This window comes from Scomber japonicus, chromosome 7 (assembly GCF_027409825.1).
Source record: "Scomber japonicus isolate fScoJap1 chromosome 7, fScoJap1.pri, whole genome shotgun sequence".
Taxonomy (NCBI): Eukaryota; Metazoa; Chordata; class Actinopteri; order Scombriformes; family Scombridae; genus Scomber; species Scomber japonicus.
The window spans coordinates 1082101-1084541 of record NC_070584.1 but is presented as its reverse complement, the minus strand read 5'-3'; the positions used below and the strand labels follow the sequence as shown (position 1 = coordinate 1084541).

At 35.4% G+C, this 2441-nt stretch overlaps 1 protein-coding gene across 1 annotated transcript; it reads left to right on the top strand.

Moving 5' to 3' along the window:
- Positions 1-405: 405 nt before the first annotated feature.
- Positions 406-1874, top strand: LOC128361712 (coiled-coil domain-containing protein 106-like). Its single transcript, XM_053322255.1, has 3 exons — positions 406-544; positions 967-1245; positions 1555-1874. The coding sequence occupies exons 1-3, from the start codon at positions 406-408 to the stop codon at positions 1872-1874; spliced, it is 738 nt and encodes a 245-aa protein (XP_053178230.1).
- The last annotated feature ends 567 nt before the right edge of the window (positions 1875-2441 follow it).

The following is a 2441-nucleotide window of genomic DNA, read 5'->3' as shown; positions in this document are numbered from 1 at the left end:
TATGGGAAAGGACGTGTGTACATCTGATGAATGGGCATGGGCCTGAATTCAATGTTATATAATAATTGTAGTCTCACCCATCAGAGCAAAATCAGTCTAGTTCAACCAGAACACAATAGGAGGGTTAACAATAATATTAGCTAATGTTGCTAAGTCCTGTCCTAGAAATACTAGTGATGCAAAGTTATCTTATTATTGTTGGTTATTTTGCCAGCTTGTCCATTATTTGTCACCAATTATTAACTTTCTGTGATATGGTTTGTGTTATGACTTTTATCTGTGTCTTTAATTGCACCTGTACTGTATATACCCCTCCTGGACCCCTGGAATAATAATCCTGGCATAATCCATGATTAGTATTAATCTTGAAATGTTTTTTCTGAACCAATGCCAGGTGCTGCCCAAATGGCCCCCACTGCCAAACTCCAAAACCAAAAGCACAAACATGAGCTGGACCTGGCTAAAGTGAAAATAGCATGTCAGGAAGACATGATCAAAGAGCTAACCAAGGAGAGAGATTTCTTAAAAGAACAACTGTCTCTGGGTAAGTAAAGAATTACTGTCTTTCACCAATAAGTTGAGTATTATGTTAATATATTTTGTTACACAAATAATGGTGTTTTTATTTGTTTGATTTATTTGTGATTTTATCTTGTGTGAATTAATGTATGCGCTCCCTTTATTTTATATTTCTTATCTTTTACTTTGTCCTTTTAACCTGTGTATCAATTACATGACTACTCTTATGTTGTTATGCAGCACTGAGCCCAAGAAAAAAATTATAAATAAAAGTATATTTCATCTCATAAATATGTACACTTTGTGTCCTAAGCATCAGGGATACCATCCTTCTGTAATAGTACAGTAGGACACAACACAGTCTATTTCTAAACTGCCTAAAGCTTTATTTTAACCTGTCTCCTAACCATCTATTGTGTTCAATATTTCATTATGTTCTTTATACAGCATCAAGAAACACCAACATGAGAAATGATGAGCCACCCCCTGAGGCATCTGTTGCATCAGCTTCTGATTTATCAGGGTCCTCTGAGTCAAGTTACTCATCCTCTACCAACCCCTCCTCAGACTCCTCATTCTCCTCAAGTTCCTCAAGCTCCTCAACGTCAGATGATGGCAAGAAGAAGAAGAGGAAGAAGTCAAAGAAGAACATAAAGAAGAAAAAGGGAAAGAAAGGAACGAGGGAGAAACGAAGCAAAACGATCAGACGGAGCTGTGTTTCAAGGGGTAATTTATGCAAATCAGTTAAAACTAAGATTTAGAAGATAGTTACTTGCTATTTTTTGTTGGTGTTTAATGTCAGTTTGAATGAAGGTGAGTGAATTTGCAGGTAAAAGGCGAAAGTGACAAACACTTTATTTAGTCCAGCTATGTGCAAGAAAGCTGTTGTGACTGTTAGGCTATGCCTGCTGAATGCTGTAAGTTAGTTAGTGTTGCATAATTAGTTTATTTCATGAAAGGTTTAAGGTTATTGAATGGAAAATAAGATCCTTTATGTCACTGAGACTAATATCTATTCTCCTTCTTCAACATCAGCACGTGGTCCAGATGAGGTAATTGCACGTTACCGGAAAGTGTTGAAGGCCTACAAGAAGAAGAATAGCATCATTGCTGCTTGCAAAATGGTTGGAGTGGATCGCAACACTGTTGCCTTGAATGCACCAATTGCAGAGCTTGCCATTGCCGCCCCTGAAAAGTTTGCAGAGTTCAAAGATGAGCATACAAGAAAGCACAAGCTTGGTGATTTTGCTGCAAAATGTATTGATGCCATCCGAGACAGTCCAGATATTGACAGTACAGTTCAGGCCCTTAAGAAATCAGGGAAACTGTTGCCCGTTGGGAAGCGTAACTTTTGAATTGCTTTTAATGCTAATAGATTAGTTCAAATAATGCAAAAGAGCAGTTGCTTTTCAAAATGTTAAAACAATAATTGTTCAGTGGAAAATTGTAATAATTGGCTCAGTTTTATGTTGCACTTGGCACTTAATTGCACTTTTTTGTGTTTATTTTGTTTTGTTTTATTTTCAGAATGTTATTCCTCAATGTTTAAAAATGCCTCTTGATAGCCACATGCAGCAATCAATAAAACAATGTTGGGCTTAAATATTTGTATTATTGTGCATTGTTTCTTCCCATTTCATCAACCTTGACCACTTGTGTTCATTCCAGAAACTGTGAACATCATTGTTAATCATTAATAAATGCATAATAAAAGATTTATTAGCCTTAATAAGGCATTGTTCTCGCTTTAGATCCGGTTGCTGCAAAAAGCATAATTGACTGTTAACAAGTGCATAGTTAACTGATAATAATGGCACAATAAAGTATATTTTAATATTAATAAAGCAAACAAAAAAATAATAAACACATAATAATGTTAATAAGCATCTTATAAAGGACTTATTACCTATTAACTAATGCTT

Bases quoted from the DNA above. Each gene is read 5' to 3' on its own strand.
- LOC128361712 (XM_053322255.1), top strand. From the start codon at position 406: ATGGCCCCCACTGCCAAACTCCAAAACCAAAAGCACAAACATGAGCTG. The intron at 545-966 runs GTAAGTAAAGAA...TTCTTTATACAG, and splicing joins AAAAGAACAACTGTCTCTGG to CATCAAGAAACACCAACATG. The intron at 1,246-1,554 runs GTAATTTATGCA...CTTCAACATCAG, and splicing joins ACGGAGCTGTGTTTCAAGGG to CACGTGGTCCAGATGAGGTA.